General features: G+C 40.9%; 1 protein-coding gene across 14 annotated transcripts in view; it reads left to right on the forward strand.

Annotated features, from left to right (window-relative positions):
- The window catches only part of RBFOX2 (RNA binding fox-1 homolog 2), a 277,497-nt gene that overhangs the window by 113,767 nt on the left and 147,839 nt on the right, over positions 1 to 15,891 (forward strand). Inside the window, exon 1 of one of the 14 annotated variants that reach the window (XM_041755061.1) lies at positions 12,732 to 12,969. The exons of the other annotated variants lie outside the window; for them this stretch is intronic. Within the exon in view, the coding sequence (XP_041610995.1) occupies positions 12,955 to 12,969 (15 nt within the window). The 5' untranslated portion in view covers positions 12,732 to 12,954. Of the gene's footprint in view, positions 1 to 12,731; positions 12,970 to 15,891 lie in introns of those variants that run through there. 14 annotated transcript variants of the gene reach the window in all.

Raw genomic sequence — 15,891 nt, forward strand, 5'->3', positions numbered from 1 at the left:
GCTTTAAGCTAAGTCATACACTGGTGAGACCTCAGGAGGCCCGTTTGCTAGAAGCATGCCTGGCTTGTGTAGCAGCGTTTTGTTTACTGCCAGGTATTTATTAGGTTCCCTGGCAAAAAGTTCACCAAATGAAGAACTCCTCTCTCTCCCCCATTTCAGGTTCCTGAAACTTACCTAAACCCCTCCAGTAGGAGAAGGCTTAGGGAAAGGAGATTCTTTTCTTCTCCTCCCTACCCCCCATAGTAGCTTACTTAAGTACCCTGGGAAGGTAAAGATAAAAGTGAGAACCTTCTGGATGAAATGAACATTAGAGTGGAGAGAAGTCAGGGGAGGTCATATCAGGCTTAAAGTGGAAACTATGTTACAACCTAAGCAAGGAGCAACTGATAGGTCTATAAATAGGATTTTATCTCCTCATAGAAATTTTTGGCATGGTTGTAGCTTCCCATGTGGGGGACTATTATATTTACTAAAAATAAACTGTGTTTCAGAATGATTAAAGTAAGTCCCACTGAACTCATTTATGTTATTAAGAGTCTAGTCATAGCCTGAAAATAAGTTTATAGAGTTTGGTATGTACTATCTTTTGGGGGGAGTTTGATACTGAAGCCATCGGTTAGATCTGAGATACAATGGGCTGATTCACTCTGGCATGGATCAGATAGATTGCCTTCTCAGACGATCATGTTATTTCAGTGTTTTTGTTATTTCAGTGTTTTTATTTTTCCTGCTGGTTCAGAAGACCCTCAGCCCCGAGTCCTACATCAGACTCAGAAATAGATATAAAATAAGTGTGTCATCTAGGGAAGGTAGAATAGTTCTAATTCCCCAGAAATCTCATTGCTTCATTAAAACTGCTCAGATATGGCCATTCAGAGGAGAGTGGCATGTAGATTGGCAATACCTCTGATAGCCCTTCTTGGAACAAAAACCTTCAAGATGTCTGACTTTGTTTCTCACACTCTTGTTATCCTGATTGTAGCCCTTTAAAATGTGCAGCAAATTCTTGGCATCTGTCTGCCTGTCAGCTAATCTCTGACACCCCTGGATAGCTTGTTTTCTTCCAGTGAGTGTATTTGAAATTAGTAAAAAGCATCTATTAATTTCAGGATCTTCTTAAAAGATTAAGAAAAGCTGAAATTTGGCAAATAGTGAAATTACTTAAAGCATGTTCCTCAAAGTTATTTGACCAGGGAATACTTTTCAAAATATAATGAGTTGAACACAGTGTAGTTATGACTCATGCACAGTGTGGGCATGGATTAAAGCAGTCCCCAGAAATGGTTTCAAAGACAAGTTAATGGCTTCAGGAAGTCAATTATTTGCTTTTTTCAAACTTCAAGACACATTTTAGAGAAGTTAAATCATTAAGTGTAAACATGAAAGAGATTAAGCCATTGTTATTTTCCATACACTGCCTGCACCTGAATGCACAGTTTACAAAAAGTTTTTTTGTACCAGGGGATCTCGCCCATTCTGCTTATTTCTCAAGTACGGCATCCCACTTTCAATGCTGGCTTCTGCATATTCTGTAGAAGCTGTATCCATGTATTTGGTGTTTTCTTTTGAATGAATACACTGTAGAAGTAAACCATTGCTAGCATCTGTCTAAAAATTGCTGGACTACTTCCTTACAATTGATGAAGTGCTAAAACAGGGTTATGTACTTCAGACGTGTCATGTTCCCTAACTGCTGTAAACCTTGTACCACTGTACCTCTTTTTCTCCCCTTACAACCACTAACTGCCCTTTCTCCCCCAGTACTTTAGAAAAGGAAACTGAAGTTCCTGATACAGTGTTTTCTGAAAGGTGAAGAGATAAGAAAGTTGGTAAAGGGGATGTGACAAGTTCATGGGATTCCTTGGACCCCAGATCCAAGTTTCTGTGTAATTGCTTTTTAAAAAAATTTATTTATTTATTTATTCATGAGAGAGACACACAGAGAGAGAGAGAGAGAGAGAGAGAGAGGAGAGAGGGAGGAGAGAGGCAGAGACACAGGCAGAGGGAGAAGCAGGCTCCATGCAGGGAGCCCGAAGTGGGACTCGATCCCAGGTCTCCAGGATCACGCCCTGGGCTGAAGGCGGTGGTAAACCACTAAGCCACCTGGGCTGCCCTGTGTAATTGCTTTTATGTAATTTTTGTTTTGTAACTCCCGTTTACCAATCGGCTTTTTAGCGGTAATTGGCAATAGTAATGATAGGTATAATGCTCTAGTTACAGATTAGTTAGCAATCTATTTGATTTGAGTTTGACAGTATTGCTGTGATGTAGGCATGACATTTTACAGATGATGAAAGTGAGAGTTATATATACATTTGACTTTTTTTTCATAGGGGAATCCAGGAATTGTTAAGTTAAATTTGTCTATCATTTTAGCGTGGAATGGTTAGGGACAGTTGATTAGGGGATAGACTAGTTGACTTTTTGGCCTAGATATTTAAAGATTCTTTGATAATTAGTCATCAGGCAGGCAAGCTATTAATGTGCATTAGAGTTTTCTGTTGTTTCAAATGAAATTGAATTTTGATTTGTAAAGTATAGTTAAGTAACTTAACTATTCAAAGGCTTAGGATTAAGTTCAGTTGCATATAACAGAACCCACCCCCAAGTGGCTTAAATGAGAGAGAGGTTCTTTTGTCTTTGCAAAAAAGAAGTCTATAAAAGTAGGCAGTCTGGGGCTGATGTGGTGCTCCATGGTTATTAAGGATCCAGGATCCTTACTGTTCTTTGCTTTTCTGTCTGATTGCTACAGCTCCAGCCATTTATTCCTTCCCAACTTAAGAAGACTTTCAGGAAGTCTCATATGACATTTCTACTAATATCCCATTAGCCACAACTTAGTCTTATGGCCACATCTCACTGCAGGGGAGGTTGGGAGATACAGTTCTTTTTTTGTAAGGAGTGTATCAAATGTCCTAGAATGAAAACTAGGGTTTTGTTACCAAGATAGAATGAAAGAAAGGATATTGGGAAACCACCACCATTTTCTCCTCATGGAATATCAGAGTGACCTGACATTGCCTCCCACATGGTATAGAAGACCGTTCTGTAGCTTTCCTGGGGGCTTTTCAACCAGTTTCTGTTAGATTGTCTAGTAAGATGTTTTTGTTCCTGAAGAGTATACATCTTTATGTAGACAGTTTTTTTTTCAAAAAATAATTATGAGGTAGTAATAAAGATCATTGTAGTTTTTTGAAATCAATTGATTAGTCAGAATTTCAAATAGTAGAGAGTGGGCTTTTTAGTAAGAATAAAATACAAGTTAAATATTTAGATGTTTAGGCTTTCAGTTTTTTGAAGCCCAAATAAGCCATTATATTATATATTTCTTTTTTTTTTTAAATTTTTATTTACTTATGATAGTCACAGAGAGAGAGAGAGAGAGAGAGAGAGAGAGGCAGAGACACAGGCAGAGGGAGAAGCAGGCTCCATGCACCGGGAGCCCGACGTGGGACTCGATCCCGGGTCTCCAGGATTGCGCCCTGGGCCAAAGACAGGCACCAAACCGCTGCGCCACCCAGGGATCCCATATATTATATATTTCTTAGGGATAGAGAACTTGCCTTTTTTTTTCCCCTTTTTAAAAATTTTTTAAATTTTAATTAATTAATTAATTAATTAATTAATTATTTTAAGGGGCACCTGGGTGGCTCAGTTGGTTAAGTGTCTGGCTCTTGATTGAGCCTTGTGTTGGATTCCGCACTCAGTGAGGCATTTGCTTCTCTGTCTCTCTCTTCCTCTTCTGCCCCTCCCCTGGCTCTCACACACATCTCTCTCTTTCTAAATAAATAAAATCTTATAAATTTTTAAAAGATGATTAATGTGTTTCATATAAATAATACATGGACCTGACTCAATATTTAAAAGGTGAAAAATAGTCATATAGTGAAAAGTGACTCCCTGATTCTGGTCTTGAGTCCTCACAGTGCCTTTCCCCATGAGGCAATGGATATTTTACCATTTTGTGTATAATACCTTATTTTTTTCTTTTTTCTTTTCAATGATATTGTGCTATATACATTGTCCTGAACCTTTATTTTATCACTCAAAAATATATCCCATTGTATGGAGGAACCATAATTCATTGAACAGAAGGATCTTGTGTTATTCTCCCTATCTGTCCCTGCTCTGTTAACAACATTTGTTCGTATTGGTTGAACTGAACATTCGTTTATGTTGGTTGAGCTGAATTAAATTTGACTATGCAGAATATTTTAGGAATGAGTTATTTTTGGTGGTGGTGTATTCCAACTCACTAAGAGGATTTTCCCTTCTCTGAACACCAAGATGTTTAAGTTATTTTGGAAATAAATACTTGTAAAATGTATTATGTAACTATATAATTTATTTCTTTTTCTTAGTATAATGGTAGACACTTTTCTTAATGGTTTTAGCACAGTGTCAACATCAATTATTATTTATACCCAAAAGGGTGATATTTCAGGAGCATGTACTGCTTTGGCCTTATTGTATGGTGCCATCTTGACACCTGTCTGCATTTTGATATCTTACCTGCTTTTTAGGGATTTTTTTTGCTTTGGTCTCTCATGTGCCTGCTGTGGCTGCCTCTGACATGGTAGTCACCTATCCTCTGGTACTGAGTCCTTACTGTTTCCTACTTCTCTTTTCCTGATTTCCTTTTTTTTTTTTTTTTTTAATTTTTATTTATTTATGATAGTCAGAGAGAGAGAGAGGCAGAGACACAGGCGGAGGGAGAAGCAGGCTCCATGCACCGGGAGCCTGATATGGGATTCGATCCCGGGTCTCCAGGATCACGCCCTGGGCCAAAGGCAGGCGCCAAACCGCTGCGCCACCCAGGGATCCCCCTGATTTCCTTTTTAAATTTTCAGTGGGCAAGTTGCCAGATAAGCAGGACAGAAATTTATTTCTAAAATAAAAGTAAGTAGATTGAGAGAAGGCTTGGCAGAGCTTTCCTGCTGATGAAAGTACATGAACATTTTGGTATTTGGAGTACTTAGGGGGCGTTTTGCTTCCTGGTTATTACCATGTCCTAGAACAGCTCTGTCCAATAGAACTTTTTGTGGCAGTGTAAATGTTTTATATCTGCCCTGTCTACTAGTCTCAAGTGGTTCTTGAGCATTTGAAATGTGGCTAGTGTGACTAAGGAACTGAAAATTCAGTACTAGCTAATTAAATTAAATTCACACAGTGGCTGGTGGCTACTGTGTCAGATATATGGTTCTAGACTCTAGATAATTAACTGCTGTACAGCAAGCATGATTATAGTGGAGTTTGGGTGGGGATGCTATCTTCTGCTGAGCAGAATACATTTATAGTATTGGAAGGGAGGCAGTTTGGAATGCTGATGTTCAAATTACCTCAAAGTAAATGATTAGATTGGAACTGCTTTTTCATATTAATATTATTATTTCAAACTAACATTCTAAAGCCATTGGTGCAGGCATGTATTTATGTTTTATAGCTGTGATAAAACTTTGAGCCCTTTTGGTTACTAGGGCAAAATTAGTAGCGCTCTAACTTTATTTATAGGACTTGGTTAGACAGTTGCCTGAGTGCCAAAAACTCCTACAAATAACTTTGACCTTTTCTAACAAAACATCAAGGGATAAAATGTTCCATAGTAGAAGGTATCACATAGTTGTATCTGGTATAAGCAAAATATTACTTTTTAATGGAGAAATAAAAAAAAAAAAGAAACCAAAGGAATAAATAAATAAGTGATAGATTTTGATATCAGCTAGGAAGAAAATAAACCAAGCACCAGTAGTAGAGTATGGGCTTGGGAGAAGGATCTCCAACTAAAGAGAGTGGTCTGGAGAATTTTATTTGAGGAGTTGTTTTTAAGTTGAAGTCTGAAAGATAAGAGGGAGACAGCCTTGCAAAGGATGAGGAGGGATTTTAAGAAAAAGGAATAAAAGAAGAAGAAAAAAAGAAAAAAATAAAAAAAGGAATAAAAGAATTAAGGGGTGCCAGGGAGATGGATGAACTTGCTCTAGATCCAGAACTGGCTTGAGCCTAGTGATCGAAGGTGAGATAATGATGTGCACTGAGCTTGGAGAGGCAGGCACTTAGCAGATTATATAGGACCTTAAGGCCATTATAAGGACTTAAGATAGAGAACATTTTTTAAATGATTTAATTAATTTATTTGAGAGAGAAAGAGAATGCATGTGCACATGTGCATTTGAGTGAAGGGAGGGACAGAAGGAGAGGAGGAGACAGAGACTCTCAAGCCAACTGTGCGCTGAGTGCAGAGCCCGTCTTGGGGCTCAATACCATGACTCTGAGATCATGATCTGACCCAAAACCAAGAATGGGAGGCTTGACCAATTGAGCTACCCAGGTGCTGCCAGATAGGAAACATGTTTAAGCAGAATGTAAAGCTGTAGAATCAGGGGAGTGATAAGATTTGGGTTTTGTTTTAAAAACTCCCTCTGGCTGCTCTGTGATGAATGTTTTGCAGAGGAGCCACAGTAGAAGTAGAGGAACCTTGGAAATGTCTCAGTAGGAGGTGGTGGCAGAGAAGATCAGAGAAGTCAGATGTGCAGGACTTGCTAGTGGGTTTCCTGTGGAGGTTGAGGAATCAGGGAAGGAACACTGCCTTTCATAGTTGCCAGGTGGTACCACTTAGTGAGGTGGAGAACACCAAGTATATATTAGATTTCAAGGTAGTGGTAGTGGATAATTAAGAGCCCAATTTTGGGCATGTTATGTTGGACTCATCTTTGAGATGGCTAAGAGTCTTACTGCAGGATGAGGAGAAGTCCAGGCTGGGGGTAGAACTTGGTAATTATTAGCATGTGGGTGGTATTTGAAGCAATAAGAGTGGATGAGATAACCCAGATAAAAGACAATGACCCAGGATCAAGCCCTAAGGAACACTTCTTTTTTAGAGATTTGTTGAGGCAATAGCCAGGAAAAGCCTCTGAGAGGTAATCAGTAATGCAGGGAAGAAAAAAACCCAGGACTGTGGTATCTCGGAAGCTTAGAAAAAGAGAATGTTTTAAGAGAGTTGCCAACTTTGTTGAATCTTGCTAAGAGGTCAGATAAGTTGAGGACAGCAAAATGTCCATTGAGTTAAGTGACATGGAAGTAGTTGACATTGACCAGTTTAATGGAGTGGAGGACTTGGAAACTTTATTTTGAGTAGATTGAAGAAGAAGAAAGGGGTGAAGTGGAGATAGGTGTAGTCAACTTAGTTGAGAAATGTTACTATGAGGTGTGAGCAGGGAACTATGGTGGGGAGGCAAGGGGTCAAAGGAGAATTATTTAAAAACCGTAGTACATTTAGTCATTTGCCTGTTATTGGACATTTATGTCTTTAAAGTTCTTCTGCTCTTACAGGTTGCTATGATGAACTTCCTTCTACACTTGTGGGGCTTTTCTAAGTTAGGCTCCTTGGAGGTGTAATTGCTGAGCCAAAGGTCATGTGTGTTTCAGAATTTAATAGATATTGCCAAGCTGACGTCAAAGTGGTGACCCTGTTGTTTACTTTTCCTCATCGGTGCATGAAAGCAGAGGAAGGTTTTCTGAAGATGGACGTATATTTATTTGCTGGCATGACAATGATGAGTAGAGAGGGGAGATAGATTGGTAGTGCAGGAGAGAACATATATCAGAGCAGTGCAGTCCTTACATAGGTGTCTGGGGAGAGGCATGAGCACAAGAGCTGAAATGGGCCTTGATGCCATGGATGCTTCCTTCATTGTAACAGAGCATACGGAAAAGGAGATGCTTGCATTTCTAAGTAGGATTGTAGATTTGGTGGACAGAAGACACTTGTCTGAATGCTTCTCTCTTATTTTTATTTATTTATTTTTGGTAAAGATTTATGTGTAAGTAATTTCTGCACCCAACATGGGGCTTGAACTTACAACCCTGAGATCAAGAGTCACACGCTCCACAGTCTGAGCTAGCCAGGTGCCTCTGAATGCTTCTTTTAAAATTAAATATTTGGATAGAGCAACAGCTGAAAGTTGAATGGTGGGGAAAGAATGAAATAGGTTTGAGGAGAAGGTAAGAGTCATCCTAGAGAGTAGGAAGCTTATAGGGGCAGCTTTGGTGGGATTGCTTGGCACTGTGAGAGGCCCAGTTGAGCTTTGTGATCATGTTGGGTTGCTCAGCGTGGTTATGTGATCTTTTTCCAGCAGCATTCAGCTGTGTGGGCACAGGCACAGAGAAGGCAGATCACTCTTTCACCGGGTTTGGAGTTTTGCCATGTGGCAGGGATGGAGAGGACACACGATTGAGGGTATTTGCAGGGAGGGATTATAATTATGGACCATTGGAATCACAGTTGCACAGAGGAGGGAAAGGGAGACACATCTACCCAATGGAGTGGGTAGATAATGAAAAAGTGGTCGGGATGGGGACTTCCCAGGAGGGCAGAAATTGTACTGGAGGGGGTACCAGAGCGAGTAACTTGCAAGTGTGGGAGTTTATTTGAGAGTATGATTGAAACATAATAAGGAAAAACAGAGCTTTCTTAAGATAATGCATTTTCCTCTTTTACATGTTCTGGGTTCCCCTAAATACTGGGAGTAAGAGCTCCAATAAATCCCCAATTTTCCTGTAGCTGTTCGGAGAGGTGAGCTTGGGACGCACCCTTTCTTTTCTCCGTGTGTACATCTAGAGCTCACTTTCGAGATCATAGAAGGTAACCACAGTTCACAAGAGGGTTCTGAAACCATGCTCTTAGCAACACCCGTCACTGCAGCCTCTGAGAGCTCACATACAGTGTGTGTCTACTGAGTTCCCTCTGTCATTTGTTGCTTGAAGCCTTGGTAATGGGCAGGGGTAGCCTGCAAGGTTATATCCAGGGTAGAATTTCCATTGATTTTGTCAGTCTTGATACGATTTATCAGTGAACAATTGTCATGCAGTTGTCACCATCTTGGAGTCCTACAGACTTGTGTTTAGCTTTTGTCTCTTTTGGGCCCCAGTTTCCTTTTACATGTGAAAAAGATAAAGTAGGGCCTCCATTACAGAGATACGGTGAGGGTAATGAGAAAACGTGCATGCCCAGTTGTGGCACATAGTGTGTTCTGGCCACTGGTGGTGTCTTTCTGAAATCAGCAACCAGCGGTGGAATATTCACTCACTCTCGGTTTTGTCTTCCAGAGGGGTTTAATCCCCTCCTGAAAAGTGGCAGCTATATCTCTCTGCCATTCTTCCCTGAGTCTCTGCTGCTTTGTGACAGTGCTGTAACTGGACCAACTCTTCAGACTTTAATGTGTGTGCAGACCACCTGGGGCTTTGGTTATAATGTTAATTTTGATTCTGTAAGTCTAGGGTGAGGCCTGAGAGTCTTCATATTAAGTAGCTCCTAGCTGATGCTAAGGCTGCTGATGCTAGGCCATGGGTCATATTTTGAGTGACAAAATTCTATTAGAGAATTGCCCTGTGGGAATCCTTGCTATTTTAAGCTGAGAGGAGGCAAAGTTAGAAAAGCCCTATTCTTTCAACTTTTTTTTTTTTTAAGTCAGATTCTGTTGGACTTCATGTGGCCCATTTCTATAGCTCAGTGTTGTGGTGAGTCTTTATTGTCTCCAGCCGTCCTGAAAGTGGAAGGAGTATAAATTATGTAGAGAGCGTTGCCTTGGATTTCTTTTGGAAAAATTTTAGTGCCTGATTCCTCAGGTATATTTTTATAAAATTGTCTTGGCTCCCCAGATGTGCACACTTCTCCCCCCCAACCAGCCTTTACACTCATGGAGAAGCTTGAATGAAATGTACAGTCTCTTGAATTGTTAGACTTTGTGGCAGAGAATACCAAATGTGGCTCCAAACCCTTTCTGAGAGTCCGGCCCACCAGACTTTTCACATTACAAAATCCAGCACTTTCAGAAGCAAGAATTCTGTCTACATCATAGCCTTAGAATTACTGGCAGCATCTATATTGCTGTCTCTGGTAATCGGATTTTTCTTTCTTAGTAGCAAGCATGCCAGACTTCCTCTGCAGGCCCTCCCTAGGACGTTTCTTTCTCGGACGTTCCAGTCCACATGTCCTCTCCTCTGAACTAATATACAGGCCGATAAGCTTCAGAGTACAGTGGTGGATTCTGATAAAATGTTCTCCTGAGAGAATGAAGTATGTGTGCATCCTAATCCTGTAGGTGATAGATAAGACTGTGATCCTTTTCAGAGTGTCTTCATAGTGTGGAATTGTTACAATTTTGTGTCTCTTAATCTGAATCCCGCGTAGCTATCAAGCATAAGTTTCCTCGTTTGACTTTGACTATTTGAGAGATTATTTTTCCTTCAATCTCTTTGTTTCCTTTTCTTCCTTTTTTTTTTTTTTTTTTTAAAGTAGGGAAATGTGGATGCATAGGAGCATGAATAAGGAAGGCTCGCTTAGCTTGCTTGGGGGTTTGTGAGTTGTTTTGATGTATGTGAAGAAAACACAGAAGAATTTGATTTCCTATGAAACTGTTTACCCAGTTTTTAAAATTATCTGAAAAGGAAAAGCATTTAGGTTAGGAATTTATTAACTCTCCCTGTGGTTCCAGAGTTTATAATGGGTCCACTTATGAGTGTTTTGGAGGTTGTTTTTGGATTTTGGTGACATATTTGAACTGTTCTTATTTCATGTCAAGGACCTCTTTTCCCTGTGTGTTTTTCTCTTATTTTGCTCCAGGAGAGTAGGGATGTCTTTATCCCATCCCAGACTTGATTAAAAGATAATACCATAAAGTGACAATGTGTGACATTCTATTGTATTTGTTCCTTTGATACTTGGTTAAGAATGAATGAATCAATTTTGTGTTTTCAAAGAGTTTGGAAGGACTGTAATGGCTTAACAGTGTGATTTTTAATATAGTTATTAAGAACAGAGTATAGGGAGGTCTTTGACCTAAGATTTAGGGCATGGGCTATGAGACTAGAGGGGAAAGTTTTATATAAAAATTTATTATGGATGTAACAATTTATAGAAAGTCAAGATTTGTTTTCCCATTTAAAAAAAAAAAGCTGTCTCAAGTTGAGACTTGGAAGTTCTTATTCCTCTTTTATACTGGAAGTGAGGTAATCTTGCCATCAGAGGAAGCAGAGAGGTTCTGCATAAAGAAAAAGAAAAGGTTTGGGTGAGGCCAAGAATACCTGCCCCACCTCTCCAAGTTTAAATGAGCTGGTAGTTTAAGGTGGAAGGAGAGAAAAGGTATTTATTATAAGCTCTGGCAGAAGGCACAGAACAAGGAGGAAAGGGAGAAGTGCCTTGACTTCTACCCTAAGAGTAAAAGGAATTCTGCTGTAGCAGATGCCTAATACAGGAGCATTACAGTGGGGAAGAATAAGGGAGGGGGGAAGCAAGTGAACCTGTACCTGCACAAGGCCTGCCTTAAGGGTGAGGCTTGTAGACCTTTCTGGGAGATTTTACAGGCAGGAGAGAGCTGTTTCAACATGTCTGAGGGGAACAGAACCCTGAGGCAGCTGGAAGATGGTAGCCTCTTTTTTTTTTTTTTTGGTTTCATGTTGTTTTTTTCAACGAGTTAAAGGAGTGAAATATTCCCCCAAACACAGAATGCTTTGAGAATGTATGCACTCACTGTGTGTTAGGTATCATGCAAAAGACCCCATGGCCAAAAATAGATGGGTCCCCCCAGATACATGTGGATCAAGGCGTTAAGATTGGTGGGTACAGGAATGCAGCAGTAACTGGCAGATGTGATGAAAGCCATGTTACAAACACCAGGCTTGCAGAGGAGGGAGGGGTCCCGTGCAGCCAGGGTGGGTTTTTGGATTTGAGTTTGCAGCAGTGGGTGGGAAGTAAGGAGAGAGCATGCACGCTGCTGTATGGAGGAGTCAGCTATTTTCTGAATAAAAACCACCAGGACAGATGATTTGATGATGCTTGTTGTTCACCGTTGAACATAATGGATCAAAATATACTTGGCATGTCGAAGCCCTTATTGAGTGTCTGAACTACACTATATGAAGAAACAGGTCACCAGGAACTTGTCAGATAGTTTACGTGGTTCTATCATTTGATCTAACTACGACAACTCTACAAAGAGTACTAAATACAGTTTTTGGTAGGAAACAGGGCCTAGTCTTGTTAAATAATTTTCCCTAGTCCGTGATAATAATAATTGTAAATTCAGCTTCCAAACCCATGCTTTGTCCCCTGTGCTGTCCTCTTGCCTAGTAAAGAATCTGCAACATGCTAAGGGCTCAGAATCCATGTGACTCTAAACCCTTGCTTGTCTTCTCTCTCTTCAGAAAGGAGGCTGTGTTGATTTGAATTAGGGCAACAGTAATAAAAAAGATGAAAGCCTATTTGAGTTTATATGTAATTTTTTCTTCTGTTTTAAATTTAGAATTATTTAGAAGAGTGGCATAGGCCAGCATTGCAGGGAGGAAATACAGGCTCTGAGCAGGTTCTGTGTTCCTGCGTGGCGTCTGAGGAGGCTCCAGAAGGATTGGACAGAAGGGAAACTTGACTCAACTCTTGATCTTCTTGGAGGGCAGAATTTTTTTCATTGCTTCATTCATATTTAAAGAACTTGTCTTAAACTAGTTTGTGTCTAGCATTAGAAACTGGTGCTGGTGGTTTATTACTAGCCCCGCCTATCCCTGCCTTTTGCAGTAATCTCTGTGAGTGATGATTGTGTTTCTAGAAGTAGAATGACGGAGAGATTCCCTGAAGGCAAAGAGAGAGTGCTGTACACTCTGGTTCAGACACACGGGGCTGGGAACTCCCAGAGAGAGGGAGAAGGAGAGAGGGAGGAGGAGAGGGAGGGGGAGAGGGAGGAGAGAGAACAACAGAACAGTCAGCTGGAGAGGAGGGAGGAGGGGGGAGAAGACCGGTCGTGGTAGATTTTTAAACTCAAGTGATTTGGGGGGGGTCTCTCCCCACCCCGAACCCTTGCAGCCCCCCCCCCCCCCAGCCTGGCACCTCCTTTCCTACAGTTCACTGAAGTGCCTTTTTGCAGTCCAGGATCAACTGGCCGCTGAGTTTGAGCAGCCCGGTCTGACATGATGTACCTCTGGGTGAGTACGGAGTGCTGTGGGTGAGGGCTTGCACTTGCACATATAAGGAGTGGAAAGCTGCAAGGTTCGGCTCCAGCACAAATGGCCTTCCTCTCAGAGCACAGGCAGCCCCATCCCTTTCTACTCCCAGGTGTTAGGTTCTTGAAACCTAGCAGTGATTGTGACATTGGTTGGGTTTGTTTTTGTTTTGTTTTTTAAATGTTGTTTATCTTGTTAGACTTAGGCCCAAGGGTGAGCTCCCAGTGCGGTGTCATCCTCTGGGCTTGGTAGGGTTGGAGAAGGCAGATGGGGCAGGCAAAAGGAGCCAGCCGTTCCAGGAGCTGCAGTCTTCCTGGTGGGTCAGGATCCACCTGTGTTTGTTTTGGGGGCACTGCCTTTGATAATCAAACCATCTCTTTAGGTATTGAAAGCCAGATGGTGGTGTGATTCTTAATTAGGAATAAGCTTTTATAAGTTTTTATCTAATAATTTTTATTGTCCTTCACAATAGTCTTATGAAGTAGGTCACTGTTGTTATGAAGATTTTATGAGGGAAGTAATTAAATCACACAGAGTGACTTGCTTGTAGTTAGAAACCAAGTCTACAGAAACTAGAATAGTAATTAATAACGAGACATTATAAAGCATTTTATATTTGCCAAGAACTAATACTTTACATTATTTAAATTTATTGTTAACTATGATGTAATTTGCGATGAAGAGGAAAGGTTGGGATTGGAGAGGTTTTTAAATTGTGAGATGTGATAACTTTTAGGGGAATGACTGGGAAAATAATACAAGGAAAAAAACCTTGCTTTTAGTTGTGAAAATAAGAGCATCTATAGCCCCTTGCAAAGATGGCGGCGCCCTCTCTTGAGCAGACAGCTGTTGTGTGTTGCTAAGGGAGCCTCCTCGACGTGATGCCCTTGGCTACTAGCCAGCTTTTGAAAGTTTCACTTTGCCCTTTGCCCTTCAGCCTAGATGTCTGGAATTGCAGAAACCTACTTGGCTCAGGCTGACTAAATTTATAAATATCAGAAGGCAGAATTTTAACTAGGTTTCTGGAGATGGAGCTTGGTCACAGAGGGGATGTGATGTGTTTGTGTGTATGTGTTTTGGGAAGGGCTTCTTTTCCTGCTTCTCCCTTCATATTTGAATATGACCTTGAAATGTAATTTCCTCCTCTTATTGGTTTATTTTTCTAGTGTTTGTAAGAAGTCAAAGAACTTTCTGACACACTTTATGTGCTTTAAGTAGTCTTTAGCTTACTATGAGCAAGGCATCTGTCAAGGGTCTTTGCAGCCTTCTTGGTGGGACTGATCAGTTATCTGTCGACCAGAGGAAGGATGAGTTATTTGGTCTTGATTTGTTTGGAAGATGAATTATGAAAGGAAGCAGATTGAATTGATCTCATTTCTACTCACTTATGTTTGATGAGAGCAGACAGTGACAGTCTTCTCAGTCTCTTTGTGCTTATAGTTATTTGTAAATTCGTCTCAGTCCCCTGTGCTTATTAGAACAGAGCTTCCCAAGCACAGTACCGGATGTTGGACTGAGATGCACATATGCCAACATAATTATTCTCCTCCATCCTTGGAGCAGCCAGGTGGGGCCCAGGATTCCCCTGGTCATTTGAATGCATTCATTCATTTTAGTTTGCCACTTTGTGCCTTAAAAATATAACAGTTGTCTATATGAACCGTGACACCTGAAAGTTTGAGTAGCACTGTCCAAAGGGCAAGATGTGTGTCACCCCTCTAGAGCTGCATAACACCCAGATATAGAGAAGGACAGCTGGGTAGTTGTGTAAGATGTGGGGAAGCATTGAGGAGGTACAGTGGGGAAAATTTACTGGCCAAGGAATGGGAGATCAGAGTTTTGTCTAGGCCAGTGCCCATCCATGTGATGTTGGGCAATCCTTGTTTGAGCCTCACTTTCTATGTCCATAAGATAATAGAACCTCTTCTAATGCCCAGGGTCTGTGTGAATTTATGTAGCAGTACATATGCCAGAAGGACACCCAGTTGTGTAAGAACATTTGGGTCCTCGTAAGCACGAGAAAGCTGTGCAACATAATCATCTCTTCTGCCTGCTTGGTTTGATACCAGCAGTGAGTTACAGGTACTGTTTCTCAGGGTTCTAGAAAAATTACTCAACAGTGTTCAGTTGTCAGTTCCTCTGAGTGGTATGGACATCCTTAGAACCTGAAGAATAGTTTCTGAAGATTCTGAGGACTAAAAGAGCTCATCCAGGCATTTTGGTTTGTGCGGTTAGATGTGATTCCTTAATTTGCTTCTATGTGTCTAGAACAAGGTGGTGGAATGCCATCTTGTGCTCTCTGTATATGTCTCTGCCAGGTCCTCGCCCTGCTTTCCTGTTGAGTCCCCTTCCTTTTATTTATTTTTTATTTTTAATTTTTTATTTTTTTATTTTATTTTATTTTTTTTTATTTATGATAGTCACAGAGAGATAGAGAGAGAGGCAGAGACACAGGCAGAGGGAGAAGCAGGCTCCATGCACCGGGAGCCCGACGTGGGATTCGATCCCGGGTCTCCAGGATCGCGCCCTGGGCCAAAGGCAGGCGCCAAACTGCTGCGCCACCCAGGGATCCCAGAGTCCCCTTCCTTTTATTTTTTTTATTTATTTATTTTTTTTTTTTCCCTTTTTTTTTTCCCCTTCCTTTTAAAAGACTTTGGTAGCATCAGTAGATAGCATGGTATGGCGCCAAGAATATGGGTTTTGAGATGTGGCTGGGCATAAATCCTGCCTCTGTCATTTCTGGTGGTGTGGCTATGAACAAATTAACCTCTGAACCTCGATTTCTTCATCTGTCCCATAGGGAAAATAGTACCTATCACATGGGATTATTGTGAGAGAATTCAAGATCATCTAAGAAGTATGCTAAGTGTGGGATATGGCACATAGTAGATGCTCAGTGAATAA

The sequence above is a fragment of the Vulpes lagopus genome, chromosome 5 (genome assembly GCF_018345385.1).
Source record: "Vulpes lagopus strain Blue_001 chromosome 5, ASM1834538v1, whole genome shotgun sequence".
Classification (NCBI taxonomy): Eukaryota; Metazoa; Chordata; class Mammalia; order Carnivora; family Canidae; genus Vulpes; species Vulpes lagopus.